A 21352-nucleotide genomic window follows, 5' to 3' on the forward strand; every position below is an offset into this window, starting at 1 on the left:
CACGTTTAGCCTACGGCGGACGTTCAGAGACAGCCAGCCACACACCTTACAATCACATTTGATTCTTCATTGATTTTCAATCTGCAAGTCTTTGGGCTGAAGGAGGAAGTCAGAGAACATGGGCCAACTCCATACAGAAACATTCAAACCAGGAACCTTCTTGCCGTCAGAACAGTGATGTATGCTAGACTTAAATCACTGCATGTGGGTTAAATATTTCCCATGATAGTTTTCACTTTCTCAATCCTGCCTGCAATTGAAATCCCCCCTTTCAGGGCTTCACTATTCCCCTCCTCACTCTGGACTTCGGAGCAGATGAAAATGTCACTCATTAGTCACCCACGCCAACATCACCCAAGAAGCTATTCCCTCTCCACGCAAGTAAAAGCTCTTGATGGTAAACTGTCGGCCCAAGTCTGTCTTTATGGCCAAAAAGGACAATCCACTCCACCCGTGCATTGATTTCAGAAGAGCAGAACAATGTGAATTTCACGTAACATCTGTGAGCTTCCTTGGCTTCATTATTGACCTGGGTTAAACCAATACCTCACAGTTTCGGTCCAACATGAGCAGGAAGGCTTAGTAAAGTATTCAGTCTGGGTATTTTCCATAATTCTTCATCTAAGGCTTAAATACCCTGAAGAACCGATGTTATTTGGCAAGTAAGTGATTCTCCCACTTGCCACATAGAACCCAGGGATGACTTGAATTACGCAACTACAATCAGCCTAGACCATTAAAGATAATGTATTCATAATACTGAGGGAATGGGGGTGAGGTGAACTGAAAGGTTTCCCCACCTTACATGAACACATCCATTCCCTTCTGTCTTTCCTGTTCAACCAGCTTTTCACTACATCTTGCATGAGCTCAATTCAATTACATGATCCATTCATAAGAATTTATGGATCTCTTATTAGTATGTATTTGGTTCTATTTGTTTTTAAAATTTAATTTGTGGTTTGACTGGAAAACAGCACCTCAATATTTTATCTCTTTAAGGATTGAAACCAGGCAATCAACAGCAATATTTACAACTCTAACACCTTTTCAACTAAATTTTTGCTGCGTTTAAGAATGTAAACCCATGAATGGAACAGTATTTTATACAGGACAAAGACCTGCCCTCATCTAAAGATAATGGCAGCTAAGGACTTATGGCCAAACTTTAACAAATTGGCAGTTATATTGGTATCAGATATTTTTATACCTGTTAGTTTCAGCCCGAGCTGCCAAAATGTCAACTTCTGTTGGGCTCAACTCAATTTGAACGAGCTTCCATTGGTTAAATACAGCTGACATTTTCAAATTTCTTAAGCTCAAGAATATTCCTCATTGAAAACATCGTTTAAGAACAAGCTTCCAGACAAATGACTCAATCACTTAAGGTTTAATAGAAATATATTTTATTTTCCCTATTCACAAATTCAAGAAAAAAAAAAGGGATAAATCCTACCTGCAACACAGTTCAGCAAAAAATTGGACTTTGTGAGGCGTTTAGTCCTAGAGGTATATGCATATCCCCAGTTTACCCTCCCACACCCACCACCCTCCTCACCCCTCCCTCAGAGACATAGGGTGCGGGGAAAGGTGCCATCCGCTGAGTCGAGGGTCAAGGTCAGCCACATCCCTCCAGCTCGTTTTTCCCCCACGATCTGGGCAGTGCAATGAGCTCCCCAGTTACCCTCCCCTACATTAACCTGAAAAAGAGAGGAATGGAAAATAAAAACAAGTTTAAAAATCTTGTTACACAGCAACGTAACTGAAACAAGTTATGGGGTCAAAAGTGGTTGGGGAATCTGGATCAGAAGATATAGGAACAAAATGTATCATTGTGTTTCAATGAGCTGGGTGTGTCATCATTTCCAGAAGGCAGGGGATTGGTTAACATGTTGAAGAAGTTTGATGGACATACCTAACAGGTGTGTTTCCTTTGTTGACCAGGGGGAGGTTTGGCTGAGCTCCCCAGTTACCCTCCCCTATATTAACCTGAAAAAGAGAGGAATGGAAAATAAAAACCAGTTTAAAATCTCGTTACACAGCAACTAGTAACTGTAACAAGTTACGGTTCAAAACTAGTGAGAGAATCTGGATCAGAAGATATAGGAACAAAATGTATCATTGTGTTTCAATGAGCTGGGTGTGTCATCATCTCCAGAAGGCAGGGGATTGGTTAACATGTTGAAGATGTTTGCTGGACATACCTAACAGGTGTGTTTCCTGTGTTGACCAGGGGGAGTTTCGGGTGAGCTCCCCAATTACCTTCCCTTATATTAACCTGGAAAAGAGAGGAATGGAAAACAAAAAACAGTTTCAAATCTCGTTACACAGCAACTAGTAACTGTAACAAGTTACGGGTCAAAACTAGTGAGAGAATCTGGATCAGAAGATATAGGAACAAAATGTATCATCATGTGTCAATGAGCTGGGTGTGTCATCATTTCCAGAAGGCAGGGGATTGGTTAACTTGTTGGAGATGTTTGCTGGACATACCCAACAGGTGTGTTTCCTGTGTGGACCAGGGGGAGTTTGGGTTAGACGCCGTAGCAGGCAGACGCTCCTTCAACAGAGGGGGCAAACTGCTCGGAGAACTGCTGCCAGTTCTCTTCTCCCGATTGGTCTTTGAAGCCATGAAGGATCTTGGAGAATACAAAAAAATAAAAGAATTTATTTAAGATTGAATTGAATCTGTTGCCAAGAAGTAACAACACCTCCATCTCAAACACGGAGCCTTTAAGAACGAGCCCATTTGAGGAGTGCATCATCTGGATCAGAAGATATAGGAACATAATGTATCATTGTGTGTCAATGAGCTGGGTGTGTCATCATATCCAGATAGTGGGCACTCATTTCTACTGAAGGCAAATATATCTATTTAAAAATATTACTTCCGTCTTGATTGATTCAGTCACTAAATGTAGTTAAAGTAGCTCAATAACTACTTATGCATTTATCAAACAAAGTGATTTATATTTCACTGTTTGTTTACTCATAATATGATATTCAGAAATGACTCACCATGGTTTTATAAAATTCTTCAACTGTGGGGCCACTTCCTGTGGACAAACATGACCTAGTCTGCCAATTGTAATTGCTGCACAGAGGGAGAAAAGAAAAACAATACACATCAACTAATGAGTGTGACCATTAGACAACATCCAGCTGACACTCTGCATCTCTCAGGTTTTTAGCAGATTTAAATTAAAGATTAAGACCAAAACATTAACATAACTCTTAAAAACCAACATTTTAAGTGTAAACGAAGCAGTGTTAATTTAACGTACAGACCTAGATGTCTTATATTCTAATGTCTTATAGACTGAAAGGCCATATGGTAGGTCACACAGAAGCAATCTGTTTAAACGATAAATATAGCAAACACGGAGCCTTTAAGTACGAGACAAATGCAACATGTGCAACATCTGGATCAGAAGATATAGGAACAAAATGTATCATTGTGTGTCAATGAGCTGGGTGTTTCATCATTTCCAGAAGGCAGGGGATTAGTTAACATGTTGGAGATGTTTGAGTGACATACCTAACAGGTCTGTTTCCTGTGTGGACCAGGGGGAGGTTGGGGTGAGCTCCCCAGTTACCCTCCCCTATATTAATCTGAAAAAGAGAGGAATGGAAAATAAAAACCAGTTTAAAAATCACGTTACACAGCAACTAGTAACTGTAACAAGTTACAGGTCAAAACTAGTGAGAGAATCTGGATCAGAAGATATAGGAACAAAATGTATCATTGTGTTTCAATGAGCTGGGTTTGTCATCATTTCCAGAAGGCAGGGGATTGGTTAACTTGTTGGAGATGTTTGCTGGACATACCTAACAGGTGTGTTTCCTGTGTGGACCAGGGGGCGTTTGGGTTAGATGCTGTAGCAGACAGTCGCTCCTTCAACAGAGGGGGGGAACTGCTCGGAGGACTGCTGCCAGTTCTCTTCTCCCACCTGGTCTTTGAAGCCATGAAGGATCTTGGAGAATACAAAAAATACACAAATTTATTTAAGAATGAATTGAATCCGTTGCCAAGAAGTAAAAACACGAGGAGTGCATCATCTGGATCAGAAGATATAGGAACATAATGTATCATCATGTATCAATGAGCTGGGTGTGTCATCATATCCAGAGTGGGCACTCGTTTTTACTGAAGGCAAATATATCTATTAAAAATATTCCTTCCTTCCCCATTGATTGTCACTAAATGTAATTAAAGTAGATAAATTACTTATGATGCATTTATCAAAGAAACTGATTTATATTTCACCGTTTGTTTACTCATAATATGATGTTAAGATATGACTCACCATGGTTTTATGACATACTGCAGCTGAGGTGCCACTTCCTGTGGACAAACATGACCCAGTCTGCCAATTGGAATTCCTGCACAGAGAGAGAAGGGAAAAACAATACACATCAACTAATGAGTGTGACCATTAGACAACATCCAGCTGATACTCTGCATCTCTCAGGTTTTTAGCAGATTTAAAGTAAAGATTAAGACCAAAACATTAACATAAAAAAATAACTTTTAAGAACATAATTTTAAGAGTAACCGAAGTAGTGTTAATTTAACGTTAAGACCTAGAGGTCTAATATTCTAATGTATTATAGACCTGACGGCCATTTGTTAGGTCACACACAAGCAAGATAAATATAGAAAACAAGGAGCCTTTAAGTACGAGCCACATTACAAGTGCAACATCTGGATCAGAAGATATAGGAACATAATGTATCATTGTGTGTCAATGAGCTGGGTGTGTCATCATATCCAGATAATTGGCACTTGTATTCAGTGAAGGCAACCATTTGTGACCTGCTTCCTCACCCATTTGCATGGATAAATTGCTCAACGCAAAGGTGAAGCACACTCACCAATACAAGGCTTCACATGGACGAAGCAGGCCTTAGTTAGATCACCCAACAGAGCTAACGAGCTTTGCCTCACATCAGGCCTCGTGTCCTGCAAAAAGATAAACACCACATGAGTTATATTTTGTGTTACCTGAGCATCAACTTCTGAATATACTCCTTAAAAATGATAGGAACCGATTAGATCTCTCTGCCAGTCTTATTTACTTCTTAATGAATGGTAAGAAAAGAAAAACTGTAGGAAAGACTTTAGCGAGACTGGAAACCACTAGCCACACTTCTCAGAATCAAAAGTCATCCGCAACATGTATTCAGATTTCGAATGTCTGATAGTGATCATCACGGAGTGTGGCGAGCCAGCAGTAGACATCTAGAACTAAGACCAGGTTAATCGTTATAAGACATGTCTCTCAGGTCAAGTGACTCACACTAAATACTGTTAGATATTGTTTGTGTAATTTACAGAAATCCAAAGTGTAAGACAAGAATCAGTGGTATCAATCTTCTCATCATACTATTGGCCAACTAAGTAAACTTCCCAAAAGGACGTCCCAATTCTAAACTCATTTTTATCACTACTGCTCGAATAGGGGCCAACTTAGACCTCCAACTCCTTTTAACAAATAGATGAAGAAATAAGAGCTTTCCAACTTACAGGCTGATTGAGGTGGTGACCCACTGAGTCTGCCAGAGTTCCTATGGCATCGTAGAGGATGAGGAGATTCTTGTGCTGGTAATTCCTGAAGGCAAAGACCAGCGTGTCCAGGATGAAGCTCAGGTAGGGAACCAGCTCCGTACATGCCTCCTCCTCTAGGGTGGCAAACGCACTAAGAGAAAGCCAAGATGGAGGACATTAGTGTTGACTCCTGTCAGCTAGTTCTACGGGTCAAGGAGCAACACATGCAGTATGTGGATCACAGAACAATATGGGAACGAAGTGTATCATTGTTTGTCAATGAGCTGGGATTTAACCCACTGATGAGTGATAAAATATGCAATGATCACTCCATAATAACTGAGCAGTAACAACATGTAGTCTCTTCTGTGAGAGCTATTATCCACTGAGCCTTACCCTCAGCAATGGCCCCGAGCAGCAGGATGCCAGACTCCTTGATGACCCAGTCCGGGTCCTTCAGGAGGAGAAGGTGTGGCAGCAGGTCGTCAAGGAAAACATTTGCCAGCACATCAAGGGCTGCAGCAGAACACTTTCCTAGACCCAAGAGAAAAATCTCTTTAACATTGTTTTACAACAAATATATCCACATACGAAAAGGACAAGTGAGAAGCAGCTCACCTGCAGGCAGACTCTTGTTGTCGTCCAGGATGAGTTTCAGAAGCTCTGTCACGAGGTCTTGTCGCAAAGACATCAGCTGACATTTAACAATTATGAAGACCAAAGAATATCTCTCTGAATACATCGATTAACAAACCAAATCCAAACAAATGACTCAATCACTCAAGGTTTAATAGAAAAAAAACTTTTATTTTCCCCTATTCACAAAAATTAAATAAAAAGGGATATATCCCACCTGCACCACAGTTCAGCAAAAAATGGTACTACATCAAATTCAATTGCCAGCCTTTATATGAGATTGAAACAAGTTATGAATTAAGTTTTCCACATTCTTCCCTAAAGTATGCACCAAGCACCGACTCGCCTTCAGTCCGACCACAACATCAAATTTGATATAAACAAATGGTCCGCTATAAAACAACGAAAACAAATTATTCTTTAAATAAAAAGAACAAAAAAAAAAACTTTTAAAGTCCAAAACAATTTGTGCACTGTAGCACAAAAATAAAAAAAATAAATAAATAAAACTTAACGGTCACAAACACGTCAAAATAAAAGAAAAAGTAAAAAAAGAAAGAAAAAGAAACTAAAAATAACTTGTGGACAAACTTGCATTTAAATTTTATTCTGTAGCGTAGTGTATCACAACATAGTGAGGAGACGTGATGCCTTTTTCTCCAATTCTTTGTGGCACAGGAGCATCCGTCCTGCCCCTGATGAATGAGTGGCCACCTCACGTCAAAACACTCGCCTACCAGTTAAACCTAGTCACCGTCAGTATTCAGCCTACAGGGACATTACGGCTTAGAAAAGTGGTCACGAATGGAAACGCTGCTGCATCATCTTCTGCAACATGTGCGCTTCAACAAAAAAAAATTCAAAGATCCATTTCATTTGTTGAGGAAAAGTCCAACGTCAATGCTGATTTATTAAAATACACAACCAGTCATTTTTAGGATAATTGTTTTTTCTTAAATATAAATCAGGCAGGAATCCATTTCAGTATTTCTCATGAGTCTTCCTCTTAGACTTTTGAGCGCCCTGACCAACCGTGTGAATTGGCAGGCAAATGATTCTCCCACTGGCCACATCGAACCCAGGCATGACTCAAACCACGCCCTGTGCTTCACTTCAGAGTAGGGCTGGTGCAAATTACATCTAAGCAGTTACTCGCTTACACACCGTTCTAGTAAAACACCAACAGGCAAGCAGCCATACACACTTACATTACAACCGTCCACTATGGACAATGACAAAAGATAAAGCTGGATAAAGACCACCACTCTCTCACATAAGCTTACCAGTGTCAGGGGAGAACTATTAGGACTCGGTCAGTGTATTCCCAGACATATCCTACACAGTATCAACGGGTGAAAGGTATGGCAACAACAACAATCACTTGTTAGATCATAAGCTGGAGAAGTACCTTATTAGTCCAGCTGTGAATTGTGTTGCCATTGACAAAGCTCTTATACAGTCGATCCCTCCAAAGGGACCCGTTACAAAATGGCTAAAAAAGGAGCAAGGCTCATCGAGAAGCATGCAATGTTCATGACACGGAGAAGCTTTGACGACTCAAACAGCTGCAGTTTAAGAAAAGAAGCTGTGATGAAAATGTCGGGGACATCCCATAAACACAAGTATTAATTGACAGGTGCACTGGGACGTGGATTCAAAATACTATAATCAAGATGTCTCCCTCTTAAATCCTATTCCATCCATCTTAGAAGGGGCTACATTATAAAACTATGTTAAGAGGCCTCAAGTCTAACCTAGTCATTTTTATCATTGCTTAACATTATGCTTACTTAAGCAAGCCATTAACAGTTTTTAAAATTACTTATCAAAAAAACTATACCTCAAGATCAGTATTTCATTACTGTATGCCTTAAAGGTGAAATTCAACATTTCTTACAAAAGAAAAAGTGCATTTATATCAGTAATTCATTCTTGGTGGTAATGTCTTATCGCTCTCATTAAGTCGATTTTGTATATTCTCTAAAAACAAAGCAGCAGCAAAAAGGATTCTTGACTTTGCCTACAGTACTTGGAAGGGTGATTCTTCAAACCATCAGACGTGAGCTGATGCGTGCATTGATCTACCTATAGTTGGCCATCACACATACGCAGTCTCCATGTAACTATCGTGGACATTGTTCAGGGGATGGGTATGAATGCGAGGATGAAAAGAACCAAGCACCTGACAACTTCAAATTTTGGCAGTGTCCCTACACTGACAACGCAATAAATCCAAGAGCACAACAGTCATTGATTCAAACATGCGTCACTACAGAGGTGATCATTTGTCATGCAACAACTTGGTACAACGGTGGTGAAACCTTAGACAGACCTACTGCAACTTTTCCCCCCTCAAATGAGGGAGGAAAAAGGAACATGTGAGTCAACAGGAAGTCAGCAACCAAGGGAAGAGGAGGGAAATTAAATTCAGCTAAATGTTCATGAGAAAAGAGAATAAGACCCATGTATATGCAGACAAATGGTTTATGCAATTTTGCCGTAAAGGCGAAAAAATAATTGTGCACATCTCCTGCATTGTTACATAGTAAAAGCATGTTTGTTTTTGTTGAGCCTCTTGCACGGGCCTGTTCAAACGCATCTACATCTGTGAGTTTCTACCGACTACGTGCATTGTGGTATTTGGGACTGTGGCACCCTATGCTGGTTCAGATAAATCCTTATTATGTACCCATCTGCCACCCCCCTCCCCTCCCAGCCGTCATCTATCTTAACAGAATAATCAAATTGAGGAGGGGGAGGTCAAAGCCAGCCCCTATTTTGCCCTCAACTACCTAGGATCCCTGCGGTGCTGTTGGCGAAAGTCACTTTTGAGCGTGTTTGGATTTCGTGAGGCGTTTAGTCCTAGAGGTATATGCATATCCCAAGATTACCCTCCCACACCCACCGCCCTCCTCCCACCCTCCCTCAGAGACACAGGGTGCGGGGGAAAGGTGCCGTCCGCTGGATCGAGGGTCAGTTCAGCCACATCCCTCCAGCTCGTTTTTCCCCCACTATCTGGGCAGTGCAATGAGTTCCCCAGTTACCCTCCCCTACATTAACCTGAAAAAGAGAGGAACGGAAAATAAAAACAAGTTTAAAAATCTTGTTACACAGCAACGTAACTGAAACAAGTTATGGGGTCAAAAGTGGCTGGGGAATCTGGATCAGAAAATATAGGAACAAAATGTATCATCATGTGTCAATGAGCTGGGTGTGTCATCATTTCCAGAAGGAAGGGGATTTGTTAACATGTTGGAGAAGTTTGCTGGACATACCTAACAGGTCTGTTTCCTGTGTGGACAAAGGGGAGTTTGGGTTAGACGCCGTAGCAGGCCGACAGACGCTCCTTCAACAGAGGGGGGAACTGCTCGGAGAACTGCTGCCAGTTCTCTTCTCCCACCTGGTCTTTGAAGCCGTGAAGGATCTTGGAGAATACAAAAAAATAAAATAAATTATTTAAGGTTGAATTGAATCTGTTGCCAAGAAGTAACAACACCTCCATCTCAAACACAGAGCCGTTATGTACGAGCCATATGACAAGTGCATCATCTGGATCAGAAGATATAGGAACAAAATGTATCATTGTGTTTCAATGAGCTGGGTGTTTCATCATATCCAGATAGTGGGCACTTGTCCTTGTCGTTTTTACTGAAAGCTAATATATCCATGATTCCTACCTTTCCCATTGATTCAGTCACTAAATATAGTTACATTTTTACTTCTGCATTAATTGAAGTTAAGTTATAGTTCATTTAAGTTTGTACTTCCTTCACTGTATATCTTGGCTAGATTCAAGGATAAACATCCCCAAATCCCCCAAATAACTAGATAGAACTGCTGACTAAATGATAAGTTAATAAAAGCATGTTAAAGTTAATCATCCTCACTTTATAAAACATGTCTCTCAGGTCGTCCTTGGGGTTGACCCACGAAGCCACAGCGTCGCAGAAGAAAATGAAGTCCTGGATAGAAAAGACTCGTTACTACAACACTCACTGATGCAGCGCTCTCCTCTCTTACCCCCGCAGTCCCAACAGCTTCAAACCACATCCCCTTACCTGCACCACTCCTGCAGGGTTGACGCCGATCATAACACAGATTCCCCGAAAAGCGGAGTCCTTCTCCTCGTTATCTCTGATATTCCTTAGCGACGTGCACCTGAGAGTGGGTACAATAAAAAAGCAATAGAGTATTGATCTGACACATGTTAACCTGTTTACAATGAATATGGCAATTCTGAACTGTGTAACCTATACGAGTATGAGCCCATTTGAGGAGTGCATTATCTGGATCAGAAGATATAGGAACAAAATGTATCATTGTGTTTCAATGAGCTGGGTGTGTCATCATATCCAGAGTGGGCACTCGTTTTTACTGAAGGCAAACATATCTATTAAAAATGATTCCTTCCTTCGCCATTGATTCAGTCACTTACTGTTGTTAAATTAGCTAAATTACTACTTATGCATTTATCAGCGGAAGTGATTTATATTTCACAGTTTGTTTACTCATAATGATATTAAGAAATGACTCACCATGGTCTTATGAAATGCTGCAACTGAGGTGCCACTTCCTGCGGACAAACATAACCCAGTCTGCCAATTGTAATTGCTGCACAGAGGGAGAAAAGAAAAACAATAGACATCAACGTAATGTGACCATTAGACAACATCCAGCTGATACTCTGCATCTCAGTTTTGTAGCAGATTTAAATTAAAGATTAAGACCAAAACATGAACATAACTCTTAAAAACCAACATTTTAAGTGTAAACGAAGCAGTGTTAATTTAATGTACAGAACTAGATGTCAAATATTTTAATGTAATTGAGACCTGAAGGCCTTAAATACAGATAATTACATATTAGACCTTTCAGACCCCCAGAAACCCTGATTTGACTGTGTGTTTGTACCTGTGTTTTCCAACAGAGTCTTGGGTGTATTGGGTCTGTTGATGATCTCTACTAAGTTTGGCAGAACCATGCCCACATAAGGCTGCATCTCCGCACCTAGAGACATACAACAGAGACAGAGCATTTCATTAAAGTGACATGACCTGAATTGTTGAATTACAGCCAATCATTTTGCAGCAAACTTAAACACATCTGACAGGAAACTCTTTAGATTTGTGCACTCTTTGGTCGAAAAAGACGACTGGTTCGCAGGTGTCCCTACGCTCACCTGGACAATCCCCTGTTTGCGGCTTGACACCTGTGCCTGTAAGGATACCACACAGAGTGTCACTTGGATGACTGGATCACGCGCAATGACGCCGGTAAAGCATGCGAGCAAACCCACGCTCACAATGCACAAGCATAAGAAGGCTGGATCTAGTGTTGCAACAAACCCACGTTCACTATCAGGAAACCTTTACTAAAAATGCCTTTAATTGACTGAAACAAAGATCTACCAGTTGCCAAAACAAAAACTGTTAATGAGTCACGGAAGGAGGCAGTGCTGTGTGCACAGACCTGCTGACCAAGTTGCATTTGTTAGGTCACACACAAGCAAATCTGTATAAAAGATAAATATAGCAAACACTGAGCCGTTAAGTATGAGCCATATGACAAGTGCATCATCTGGATCAGAAGATATAGGAACATAATGTATCATTGTGTGTCAATGAGCTGGGTGTGTCATCATTTCCAGATAATCTGCACTTGTACTCAGTGAAGGCCACCATTTGTTAAAAAAAAAAAAAGAAGGTGTGACCTGCTTTCTCACCCATTTGCATGGAGATCTCCCCAATGGCCCAGGTGGCGTTGTTACACACGGAGATAAATTCTGGGTTCAGGTTGAGCCCCAAGATTGGCATGAACTCAGCTGGAGGGAAAACACAGACACATTGCTTACAACACATTCACTTATACCCAATTCAACTATTTTACATCCTCCCATCTGTGAAGCCACTGCACCATCTACGGCTTAATATTAACAGGTGTAACAATGCATCAGTGCAGAATGCTCCCCCATAGCCAGACAGTAAAGGAGAGGTGATGCAATAAATTGCTCAACGCAGAGGTGAAGCACACTCACCAATACAAGGCTTCACATGGACGAAGCAGGCCTTAGTTAGATCACCCAACAGAGCAAACGAGCTTTGCCTCACTTCAGGCATTGTGTCCTGCAAAAAGATAACATGTTTTATACTTTGTGTCATCTGAGCATCAACTTCTGAATATACTCCCTAAAAATGATAGGAGCCGATCAGATCTCTCTGCCATTCTTATTTACTTCTTAATGAATGGTAAGAAAAGAAAAACTGTAGGAAAGACTTTAGCGAGACTGGAAACCACTAGCCACACTTCTCAGAATCAAAAGTCATCCGCAACATGTATTCAGATTTCGAATGTCTGATAGTGATCATCACGGAGTGTGGCGAGCCAGCAGTAGACATCTAGAACTATGATAAGGTTAATCGTTATAAAACATGTCTCTCAGGTCAAGTGACTCACACTAAATACTGTTAGATATTGTTTGTGTAATTTACAGAAAACCAAAGTGTAAGACAAGTATCAGTGGTATCAATCTTCTCATCAAACTATTGACAAACTAAGTAAATTTCCCAAAACGACGTCCCAATTCTAAACTCATTTTTATCACTACTGTTCCAAAAGCGGCCAGGTTTTATACTGTGTATAACCTGATGCATCTTTGCGTGCATTTTTTATGTGTGTTAGAAAATCATGGAAACAAATAAGGAAAACACTGTTATACCTGCATACACTGGAAAAGGAGCGTCATAATGTTGGACCTGGAAACCAGCTGTTCCACATTCCCCCCCAATCCCTCGGCCAGGCCGCTCAGCAGATCCAGGGCAACGATCATAAAATCCTTGTCAGGAGCCTCATACTGGTCTGGATGCTGGTTGTACATCTGTGCAGAGACGACAAAAAAGGTTCAATGTCTCTTCTTCAAGACTCGAGAAAAAAAACAACATACAACCTATTTACTATGCGCATGATCTCACCATAGCCTGAGCTAGTGTCTTCTGGACTAGAGTGACACAGCGCTGATAGACAGGCTCACAGTAAGGCAAAAAGCCGCTCTGCAGAGCAGTGGCTACGGATGACAAACACTGGAAGAAACACAAAGATGAAAAATTACATTACATTTCTTGAAGGCAGTCAAATACCCAATGGGATAAAACATACTTTTGGTCAGGTGACACTCTTCATGCAATCATATGATTCACCCTTTAACATGATCCTTTGTTAGTTGTGTAATCGGACACACTGTTAGAAAACTAAATGCTCACCTCTAGCAGTGGGAAAAGATCCTTGTCCTCATCCTTCAGCTCATTCCACTTTGCAATAAGGGGGGGCATCAACTTCTGAATATACTCCTGAGAAATGATAGGAACCGATTAGATCTCTCTGCCATTCTTATTTACTTCTTAATGAAATGGTAAGAAAGGAGAAACCAACAAACACCTTTGAATCACTTCATACCATTATTATTGTATAACCTGCATAAAACCTGCACTGTGTCATTGGAAATATAATTTGGTCAGAACTGCAACTCAATGATAGGTCAGCTATTGGGTGATCAACTTGCATGAGTGCTGCCGAATTGGCACCTACACTGTCTTGAGTGGGAAAATTCTGTGTAGAAACTGCTAATTGCTCTTCCTCCCTATAACTACAAAACACTAGCCACACTTCTCAGAATCAAAAATCATCCACAACATGTATTCAGATTTCGAATGTCTGATGAGTGATCATCACAGAGTGTGGCGAGCCAGCAGTACAGAGAGAACTAAGATAAGGTTAATCGTTATAAAACATGTCTCTAAAGACTGCTTTATATTGTTTTTGTAATTTACAGAAAACTAAAGTGTAAAACAAGTATCAGTGGTATCAATCTTGTCATCCAACTATTGGTCAACTAAGTAAATTTCCCAAAATGATTTTCCCAATTCTAAACTCGATAAAAGACCTTTCCCAGAATGTTTTGCACAGGCACTTACAGGCTGATTGAGATGGTGACCCACTGAGTCTGCCAGAGTTCCTATGGCATCGTAGAGGATGAGGAGATTCTTGTGCTGGTACTTCCCGAAGGCAAAGACCAGCGTGTCCAGGATGAAGCTCAGGTAGGGAACCAGCTCTGTACATGCCTCCTCCTCTAGGGTGGCAAACGCACTAGGAGAAATCCAAGATGGAGGACATTAGCATTGAATCATGTAATCTAAATTTTACTGGTCCAGGAACAATACATGCAGGATGTTGATCAGAGAACAATATGGGAACAAAGTGTATCATTGTTTGTCAATGAAATGGGATTTTCATCAAATCCACATACGAAAGGACGAGTGTGAAGCAGCTCACCTGCAGGCAGCTTCTTGCACCCTCTTGTTGCTGTCAAGGATGCGTTTGAGAAGCTCTGTCATGAGGGGTTTGAGGAAGGAATCTGGGGGCTGGGAGACCACCCAATGTGCATAACGACTCAGGGTCCAACAGGCAATGGAGCGCACTAGGGCCTTCTTTTCACAAAGACACTGGATGAGGTGAGGGATCAACTCCGGCAGGTAGGGCACCATTCCCTGCATGCAGCCTGACACCATGGGAAGAGGAGATTGTTACTTTATTGTTATGCGTTTTATCGCAGACATATTAGTTGCGCGATTCTACCTAATTCTGTTTTTCTGAATAGTTTGATTTTCCTTAGAAAAGCCATTTGTATACTAGCGACCTTAAAGAAAGCACATCATGCTTGTTTCAATGAAAATGTGTGGAGCCTTACCCTCAGCAATGGCCCCGAGCACCAGGATCCCCGACTCCTTGATGACCCAGTCCGGGTGGAAAAGCAGGCCCTTCAGGAGGGGAAGGAGGTGTGGTAGCAGGTCGTCACGGAACACATTGGCCAGCACATCGAGGGCTGCAGCAGAACACTTTCCTACACCCAAGAGAAAAACCTCTATAACAACACTGTTTTACAACGTGACCTTAGAGCGGATGTTTTCCTAAAACTGCTCTCAAGGCAACATCCTAGGGTTAAAACTACGAAACATCTTGGGAAGTTTCTACTTAAAATGTGTGTAAAAACCTAGAGAAAAAAGGTTTAAAGAGAACATAGCTGTAACTGTATTTGTCCTCAACTTACGCAGGTTCCAGTCCGACAGTGTGTCGTCATCGTCGTCATCATCGTCTTCAATGTCCTCACCCTCCTCTCCCTCCCCCCCTTCGTGCTGCAACGTGACAGTGCGGGACTTGTGGAACCGGGGCTTGATGTCCTGATCGCTGTCTGGTACTGCTTCATCCTCCTCCTCCACATCACCCTGGACAGACACACAGAATTTCTACTTCAGCTGCACTGCACCTTCATCATACGTAGACACTGATTTAAAAATGCACTAGGGTCGGTTCTAGATCATCATCTTCCTCATGAACGATGTCTTTGTTTCGGATTTTCCATCACAAATTATTTACGGCTATGAGACTGGTTTTCAGTCAAAGAGGGAATGGAATATTTCAGCAGGTGTTGTATAGCGGGGCAAGAACAAAAAGAGAGCTCACCTTTAACAGTATAATGTCGATCTCCGAGTATTTCATCCCATTCACCAAGATTGGTATCAGTCTATATTTAAAAGGGAGGGAAGAATAAAGATTAGTTTTTGAAAAAAAAAATGTAGTGTGTTGGTTATTTATCCAATGAAATTATCGTAGTCATGGACAGAAGTTCTACTTACTGCACCAGGTGTCCAGACAGCATCTCCTTACAGATGGGCTGCTCAGCTAGAGTCAACCAAAATTCACAGGCCTCAAGGGACACATTCTCATCGGGGTCCTGGGTCCGCTGCAGCATGTACTGCAAGAGATGAGGAAAACCAAATATTTCAGACTCATTGATAACAGTGGGGAAAGAGAAAAATACCAGTGACAGTTTGCAGAAACAACTGGTAAATCTGGATCGGATATTTTAGGAACTTAAGGTATCATTGTAATTCAATGAGCTGGGATTGTCATCATGTCCAGATGCCAAAAGACTAATTAAGTGGACGTACAAAGAGTGCGCAGCTGAGCTCACCTGGATGATGCTGTGCATGTGGGGGATGAGGCGGTCGATGCGGACCTCCAGGAGCATGACCAGGGCTCGGCACACATTCTTTCGAACCTCTGAGTCCTCGTCTGTTGCCAGCGCAAAAAGGCTCTAGAGGGGAGAGAAGGAATAAGAAGAGAGATATTTAATGTGAGAGATTGGTGTTTGATTGTATGGTCTACTGTATTATTCAAAGACAACCTGATTGATTGATTGTTCCAACTCAGCTCACCTCTATGAAAGTATCTACGTTGTCCATTAGGGCCTGAGCTCTCCCTATGATGAACTGGTTCACGCAGGCGATGGCATGGGACCTGCAGGGATGACAGAATTTTATCAATCCAGTGGAACGTGTGTTGTGGGTTGAGTCGAACAGATAATTAACGACAGCCGTTCTCTAAAAAATGGTTTGTCATTACAAATATTATACTTTTATACAGGGAAAGTTTGACAATTTAATTTAACACGTAGTTAATATTTCATTAAAATAAATGAAACCAGGTGGAACACTGGGTGAAAAGATGTAGGGATATATTACTCTGCGGAAAATGTATTTAAAAGTTTGCATCAGTGAGGCTCAATTAATGCCTCATTCTGAAAATGGATAAAATATCACATACAGTGCACCACTGACTAAATCCTGCTAGGAATCAATACATTACTAAATATGAATATTGTTTCAGTGTAAGGGGTAAACATGAAATATCTGGATCAGACAGTATGAATACAAACACCTTCACTGTAAGTCAGATGTTGGTTTGCATCACTTCCAGATGCTAACAGCAGAGTGCACTGAGAAATGACTCGTTTTCTGCCCTGTACCTGATTTTGGGGCTGCAGTGCTTGAAGAACTGAAGAAACTTAGGTATCATGATGTTGAGGGGTCTGTTCAGAGCGTCGCTGTCCAGCAGCTCAGACGAGTCCTCGCAGATCTTCTGCAGTGCTCCAAACGAGCCCTGAGACACGGACATACATAGAGAGGCTGTCAAATCAAACGCAAACATACAGGGACACAGAGGAGAGAATGAGACTGCATCAGAAAATCAAACGGGAGCAGGAGCACTGAATTCACTGCACAGGCATCACTTACATCATAGTTTTCAAAGAAATTGTTTTAGTTACAAAGGCTAAAGATTTCTCTACACAATCAAGAGAATTCTCACACTTAGGATAGGCCGTTCAGAGCTTCCACTAATAATTTTAATATTTCATTAAACATTTTTAAAGGATGTATGTGATTGTAGCATAATCAGTAAAACTGAGTCATGTCTTTTTAACAGTGAGATGTGCTCTATCACTAATGTCTGACCATTCTCTTCATTAGTTACTTGTACATTCCATTGAGTCTGGGAACCTCATGTAATTCTCTGCATGACTAAACCCACACATTCAACCTGGGCAAAGATCTTATCTTCCAGAATAAGTGAATACACCTCAATGGATGTGCAAGGTTTTGACTTAAGTGTCAGTGCTTGTTTTCACCGAAAGAATAATCACATATTAAGGTAAGTGCAAACCTCGCAGGTGTTGTAGTCTTCCGAGTTGAGCAAGTTGCAGAGCTGTGGCAGTAGTTCAGGCCACGTCTGTAGCTCTCCCTTGGAGGCAATAGTAGTGATGAGGATGCCTAGAGGTGAAAAGGTTGGGCAGAAGAAATCCGACTTCAGATAGAATCATAATTAAAAGGATGACGAGCAGTTGTCTTTGCAGCAGCTCTGGATCAGACAGTATGAATACAAATACCTTCACAGATACTCAGGTGATTTAATTGTAATCATCTCCAGGTGTAAACAGAAAAGGAGCACTTGGTGAGTGGATTGAAAGTCCCCCACAAAAAGAACCCATGATAGACTGTAGCATTCACTACACACATCGACGACAAAAAACACAAACTCACCAATGGTGGCACGAATGAGCGGCGATGGGTCGCCGATGTTGTTGAGACATTCCTGCTTGATGAATTCGGCAACAGTCGGGGGGAAATTCTGGTAGTGGGCTTTAACATTGTTCTTCAGAATCAGACCACTCAGAGAGCGAGTTGGTTCATCTGAACAGAGGGTACAAAATAAAGAGTAAATATCCCAATCAGTGAGAGTACCTTGAAAGGATGTCCCGATATTAGATTTTCTACTATAAATACCATTTCCAACAGCTCAGGGTAATAACCTAAACATTACTGTTAACAGCTGTCACGTTCCCCTTTCCTGTATTACAATATGTACGATTCATTGTGTGGAATAGCAGGCAATTTAACCATGCAACTACACATTTCCTTCAATCACCAACATTTATTTTTGCTCATGTAAATGTTTATTATCTTGTTCTAGACCATTAATAGTTTATTCTGATTGACTGAAAAGGTTATAAAGGACACATACTGATATTTTATCAATGGAAAAGGGTTTGAGAGGTTGGATCAGCTCTTAGCCAAATTCTACTATTCAACAATCTGTGATTGCCACCCTTCACCTCCGGCATCATCCCTGTCAATGGCGACCTATATCAGACACGTTGGAGGGGCGAACAGGTTTGGCTACTCACCTTCAGTTTTGAGGCGTGTGAGGACAAAGATGAGATAGTTGTTGAAGTCGGGGAACTGGTTGAGTTGTTCAAGTTTCTGTCATGAAAGTTAAGGACTTTTTCCCTTTAGAGCTTCCAACTTCAACAATCCAACTTTGGTTCTCAAAGGCTAACTCTTGTTATTCAGTTTCACACTGGGAAAAGGATGAACCATGTTTGTCTGTACATGTAATCTGCAGTTTCTCACATATAATATTTTTCTATTTGCCTAAATAGATTTTCAGTGACCTCAAGACTTTTATGGAATTTTTATTACTTCCACCAGGACGGGTTATTTTCGCTTTTGCGACTTCCTACAGAAATAATGCAGAGATCCCTATGAAACTAATTAGGCTTACATTGAGTGTAATATGTATGAAAAGGTCAAATCTGGTGCAGACAAAAGGTGAGGATCCTGACATACGACTTCAATTCATGTAAACGCAACACAGTGGCCAGTGGAATATAACTCATGGGCACCCACAGAAAAATTCTCAAACTGTGGACAGTACACTGCAAGCACAGGTCAACATTGCATCGGCATAAACACGTCACAAACTAGTAAAACATCTCTTCAGACCACCCGGCCACGCTGTAGTAGGATACTTGTTGGACAGCTCTCTGCGTGACTGTGTTAGGCGACTGCGAGTCTTTGAGCAGTTGGAGGACCTGTTGAAGTCCCTGCTCATCTGGCTGCCAATCCATCCTGAAAGACAAGAACACGCACATAAAATGAATCCACACACTAAATTGGGCCTGTTTGTTAATTTGCATACATTAATAAACAAGTGGTCTCCGGATCAGACAGTATGAATACAAACACCATCAGGGGTAATCAGATGTTTTTTTGAATGCATCATCTCCAGAGGCCACGTGTAAGGTTAGGAAATTTTAAGGGACAATTAAAATGAATTACAGAATATATAATATAAACAGAAGGAAGATCTGATGCACTTGTACATTGAGATTCGCTAATACTCCAGCCGATTATGTAATATTACCAGTATTCTTGTCATACCTTTTTTACTTTGTAATGAACTTTGCACTTCACCTTCTTTTATGGGAGGTTATTAAGTCTGAATATCATTGGTAATAACTGGGAGGCCTTTCCAGTCACTGCAATGCATTGCTACAATGGCTTGTTTTCAAAGTTAGATAAGTTGAGGTTTTTTCCAACCCAAGTGCCGAATGGCCGAGGGGCAAAGGGAGCAGGACAGCGGGAGCATGTGGGTAGACGAGGGGGCACAAAGGTTCCTCCAGAGTTTTTTTTTTTTGAGGGGGGGGGGGGCTCGCAGTTCAAAAACGAGGGCATTAGTTAAAACGACCGGCTGAAATCTCCGTGAACCGGCTTAACCGCTCCAGAGTTAATCCGGCCCCCACCCCCCACGCCACCCGGCTCGCTGGGGCGACTTTCAGGAAACGCGTTCGAGCTTCGACGTCTCGCGTTCAATCCCGGAGCTGCGGAGCACATGTGGCCGACCCCGTCACGACTGAACACGGCCCTGGCGTGGTGTGCGGAGAGGGAGGGGGGGTCGTGTCCGCCCGTGGTTGGACGGAATGTGGGAGAAGTTTAGCCGAGAAGCGGAGTTTAGGTACCCCCCCCCCCCTCCTCGGTGGTTGGGGGATAAATGTCCTCGAGTGAAGTTTGAGCAGAAACCACCTCGACACAAACCCTGCTCCAAGCTAACAGCCCAGATAGTTTCCCCCTTAACTCCACTTTGACTGCTATAATCACCTCCCCCTCGTTATATCTCATCATTTAACGGTCGATTATGACCCGTTTTGCGGTGTTTACAACCAGCGGAGCCGGTGCGAGCAAAGTTGCCCTTCTTCTAACTCGGGCCTGCTCTGCACTGCACTTTCGAGCCTGGGTGTTTCCAGGGCGCCCGGCACTGGAAACCGCCGCAAAAGCACCGTTTGCTGCCCGAAATGAAGCCACGGACCGGGGTATCCTGTTAAAGAAAGATAACATCCGAGTACTCGTGTGCGAAATCGTGGTTAAAATAACTCTGGCAGCCAGAAAGAAGGAATAAACCCGGTGAACACGTTTTGCAAGCTGGTGTTAGCCGCTAAGTCGCCCAGCCTGTGTCTGACGATGAAGCTAATGCTAACAGCCAGGCTAATGCTACATATCGGTTACTTAAACTCGTTTTATCGGAACAACGAGGCCGATCGGGCGGTGGAATCGACGCGATCTGCCGGTAAGCGCGACACACGGATGTAATGTACCTACAATGTCGAGTTGAAAGGTTGATTTTCAGGACTGGGCCGCTCTTCTTCCCCTCTTCTTCGTAGCGGTTCCTCCGGTTCAAATGAGCACGCCGATTGCAACTGACCTATGGCGGCTTCCGTGGGACCGACTTTTTGCTAACTACGCGAGATCTCAGAACGTGTTCGCCTTTTTTTTTTTTCTTTTTTTGCCTTCACATTTACATACTAACATAAATGAGTTTAAAACCCACAAACAAACCACAAATAACAATGTCAGGAATAGATGACATGCCAGGAAATGTTTTCTTTTATAAGTCGAATCTTTACAGGGTGGTTTAATATTATTATTGTTTATTAGGGCCCGA

At 41.8% G+C, this 21352-nt stretch overlaps 1 protein-coding gene and 1 non-coding gene across 8 annotated transcripts; both read right to left on the reverse strand.

Annotated features, from left to right (window-relative positions):
• Positions 1–1389: 1389 nt before the first annotated feature.
• On the reverse strand, positions 1390–21128 carry LOC133970590 (transportin-2-like). Of its 7 annotated transcripts, XR_009924325.1 has the most exons (31): positions 21010–21117; positions 19383–19482; positions 18759–18834; positions 18115–18264; positions 17738–17844; positions 17043–17176; positions 16453–16534; positions 16209–16331; positions 15871–15989; positions 15698–15758; positions 15285–15459; positions 14925–15077; positions 14510–14735; positions 14152–14323; positions 13441–13527; positions 13153–13260; positions 12900–13058; positions 12219–12306; positions 11907–12005; positions 11364–11399; positions 11096–11191; positions 10720–10795; positions 10243–10342; positions 10072–10146; positions 3829–3974; positions 3539–3612; positions 3019–3094; positions 2494–2639; positions 2205–2278; positions 1916–1989; positions 1390–1700 (listed from the first exon to the last, which is right to left on the reverse strand). XR_009924325.1 is itself a non-coding variant. In XM_062407502.1 (26 exons), the coding sequence occupies exons 2-25, from the start codon at positions 19479–19481 to the stop codon at positions 9501–9503; spliced, it is 2709 nt and encodes a 902-aa protein (XP_062263486.1). In that variant the 5' UTR covers position 19482; positions 21006–21128; the 3' UTR covers positions 6335–9244; positions 9460–9500. The 7 variants fall into 7 exon arrangements, 4 of the variants coding, with proteins under 4 accessions (XP_062263486.1, XP_062263485.1, XP_062263488.1 ...); XR_009924326.1 differs by lacking the exon at positions 2205–2278; XR_009924327.1 differs by lacking the exons at positions 2205–2278; positions 2494–2639; positions 3019–3094; positions 3539–3612.
• On the reverse strand, positions 16927–16993 carry LOC133971655 (small nucleolar RNA SNORD41). The gene has a single exon (XR_009924405.1). It is a non-coding gene; the product is annotated as a small nucleolar RNA SNORD41 (small nucleolar RNA).
• Positions 21129–21352: the final 224 nt, after the last annotated feature.

This window comes from Platichthys flesus, chromosome 16, assembly GCF_949316205.1.
Source record: "Platichthys flesus chromosome 16, fPlaFle2.1, whole genome shotgun sequence".
NCBI classification, from domain to species: Eukaryota; Metazoa; Chordata; class Actinopteri; order Pleuronectiformes; family Pleuronectidae; genus Platichthys; species Platichthys flesus.

What these genes read in the sequence shown, in the direction of transcription:
- LOC133970590 (XM_062407502.1), bottom strand. Translation starts at nt 19,481, where the DNA reads ATGGATTGGCAGCCAGATGAGCAGGGACTTCAACAGGTCCTCCAACTG. An exon ending in GCTCATTCGTGCCACCATTG is followed by an intron (nt 17,845 to 18,114) that starts GTGAGTTTGTGT and finishes TTTCACCTCTAG; the next exon opens with GCATCCTCATCACTACTATT. An exon ending in ACCCTGCAGGAGTGGTGCAG is followed by an intron (nt 10,147 to 10,242) that starts GTAAGGGGATGT and finishes TTTTCTATCCAG; the next exon opens with GACTTCATTTTCTTCTGCGA.